Consider the following 2,789-nt stretch of genomic DNA (forward strand, 5'->3'; position numbering starts at 1 on the left):
CTGCACAGCATCTTGCTCACGGCAGAATGGTGTGTCGGTTAGGCATGTGAGGTTAGTAACGCGAGGTTGTGGGATCGATCCCGGTAGAATACTATTTTGTACGAACTAACTTCGGACTCGGGACTCCATTTCTCCGTATCGCGTTTTGTATCTTACATTTAATACTCATCCCCTTTAAGCACTTCGGCTCAACTCAATCCCACTATTTTTATATTTAAAAACATGTACAATACTCCAAGATAAAAAAAACCCACTTAAATTACTATCCTCCCTTCTGGCCCGAAGGCCATGCTAGGAGGGGCCGGGAATACTTCCGGGAAACGTAACACCCGACCGCTGGAGATGCACTGCGCAGCATGGTAACCCCTGCGCCCGAGATTCATCGCATCCTTCTACAAATTTTCCCGAGTCGGGAGTGCATGGCCTGCAATCGTATAGCTATGAGCTCTCGCTACTGCATCTGCAACAACATCGCAGCAGCTGCAGTGTCTCTGCGTCAATAAATGGCTTATTATGAACCAGCATCTGTCGGGCACTTTTTTTTTCGGGCACTTGATTATCAGTGATAATTTATCAACTAGTATCGAGTAGCTAACTATCGATTATTAGTGACAACTGTTGAAGTTAAACGCCCCGATTGAAGGGGGTGGAGGCCAGAGGGACAAATGGCAGGAGCGACAGAGGACAAAGATCGATGGCAACAGGGCTTAACCAAAACCCCTACCTCAAGCCATCCCCGTTAGCCCAGGAGATCACGTTCTTGTGGGCTTCGTCTGACTGACTGAAGGACGCCTACTGACATAGACACTTGTGGTACGCTAGGCTGGCAACAGGGTCACGGATACAGCATAGTCTATCCACGGAGTGGGGCGATACCATTATGATGGGAACAATACTACAGACCGATGGGACTCCAGTTGAGTCACTCCACTCCTCGTGCTTCTAAGATAGTACACGGTCGCAAAGAGAGTGATGCTGATGCTACTTGCCCCCCGTTGCTAATAACCTCATGATTGCAACTATTAATCACTATCAGTCGGACAATTCAGATATAAGAGACCCTAACTCACCTGCAGGAGGACCGTCAGTGCCATAGCAACAGGAGAAACTGCAGCTCACCTGAGCCGTCTCCGAATCCATAAGGCTGGATCGTGTGGTCCCCTTGTCCAGCCGAGGAGCACCAGGCTCTAGCCAGGAAGCGGCCTGATAGGAAAAATAAACTCACCCTTTGAAGTGGAAGATTCGGAACTGGGCGGACCTTCGTGGTTCATGAATGGTACACAGTGAACTAGACTGAGGCCCCACCTGCCTTGCCACTGGCTGAGCACCCCACTGTTTTTGCTCTATTATGATGCTTGACTTGTCTAGTGTAGCCAGATAGTAGGCAGTTGATGCTGCCATGATACCACCACCGACGATCACCACGGGCATAGCAAGGGGGCGAAAAATGAGCAACTGCGTCAGAAGGGTGTCCAAATGTATAGGTGATGTTACCGGCGATACTGAAGCCGTCGGTTCAAGTAGCGCAGGAGAAGGAAAGGTCCCAAGAATAGCAGGAGATGAATGAAGAAGTCGTAACTGAGGGACAGTGTTGATGATGATGGTGCATGCGATTGCTACCCGGAGGTCATGGGATAGTCCCCGTAGAGGACGAGAGGATCAAGCATGACGATACCGCCACTAGAGGTGTCACCTGAACTTGAGTTTGACCGAAGGTGATGAGCGTTACGATGGCTTACTCATTCGAGTGGGTAAAGGTGACGGCCGAACGCTTGCTTGGTGCGAAAATCCTCGTGGAAGCCTCAGAGGCTCAAGTCCCGTATCATGCTTGACATACTGCTGCACGTACTCACGTTCTCTGATAAATCATCAATGGAAAAACTCTAACTTCTCAACCACGGATTCCTCGTTAACCACGATGAGTGAGCAACCGCCGTGGACACCATTGGAAAGAGCACAATTTTTCTATTGAATGTCGACCTTTATGTCAGCAAAAGTCTTGCCCACCCACGCAAATCGCGCTGAGCAGTTTCTTTGACCGAGGACTCTACTAGAGAGTTCTCACACCTTCACATTCGGAAGCATCCGAAAATTGTCGATGAAAAGCTCCCTTCCTATCGGGTATCTCCCCTCATTACCGTAGTCCATGTCCAGCATATCCAAGTCCAGTATCTCATCGACATGTATCGGACCACAGCGACAGCACCACGAGGCTCGTAGTACGAGCAGGCGTGGAGTCGGTCGTGATACTGCTCTCTCAAGCATGCCGTGAAGGCTCGGTAGCCAGCACGGAATTTCCGTGCTGGCTGAAACGTGACGGAAACCCATTCAAGGACGCGACTGCAGCACACACCGACCGACCATTGACGGGAAGGACACAACAATCTGGGGTCCACCAGCACGAGGAAGAGTTAGTGTACAATGACAGTTGACCAAGGGACGACACTATTTAGACTTTATGGGCGCCAGGGACCTCGAGGAAGGGAGTTCCACCATCAACCCAGAATAGTACCATTTTCCTCATTCGTTGAAGCCTCTAGTAAAGCTGCTGATGCCCTCGCGGTCCCAGCAGCAGTAATTCCCTTGTCATCTCTTGCATTCCCCAAGTCCCCTGCCCAAAAGAGTCGACCCGCTCGATCATCAAATGAGACAACTTGCAACAGAGTATGAAAAAATCGCTTTTGGGCAATTTATGGCAAGTGAAATAGCAAGTGTCGTAAATCTCGAATGGCATAAAAAGAATATTCGGGCCCCGTCAGATGTCCAAGCACCACGCGATTTATACTCTA

At 49.7% G+C, this 2,789-nt stretch overlaps 1 protein-coding gene across 1 annotated transcript; it reads right to left on the reverse strand.

The window, feature by feature from the left end:
- Positions 1 to 1,022: 1,022 nt before the first annotated feature.
- Positions 1,023 to 1,431, reverse strand: Pmar_PMAR003545 (hypothetical protein; the record flags this gene model as incomplete). The annotated part of the gene is made up of 3 exons (XM_002784240.1): positions 1,023 to 1,061; positions 1,120 to 1,203; positions 1,306 to 1,431. The coding sequence occupies 3 exons, from the start codon at positions 1,429 to 1,431 to the stop codon at positions 1,023 to 1,025; spliced, it is 249 nt and encodes an 82-aa protein (XP_002784286.1).
- Between the last annotated feature and the right edge of the window lie 1,358 nt (positions 1,432 to 2,789).

Source organism: Perkinsus marinus (genome assembly GCF_000006405.1).
Source record: "Perkinsus marinus ATCC 50983 genomic scaffold scf_1104296935302, whole genome shotgun sequence".
Classification (NCBI taxonomy): Eukaryota; Perkinsozoa; order Perkinsida; family Perkinsidae; genus Perkinsus; species Perkinsus marinus.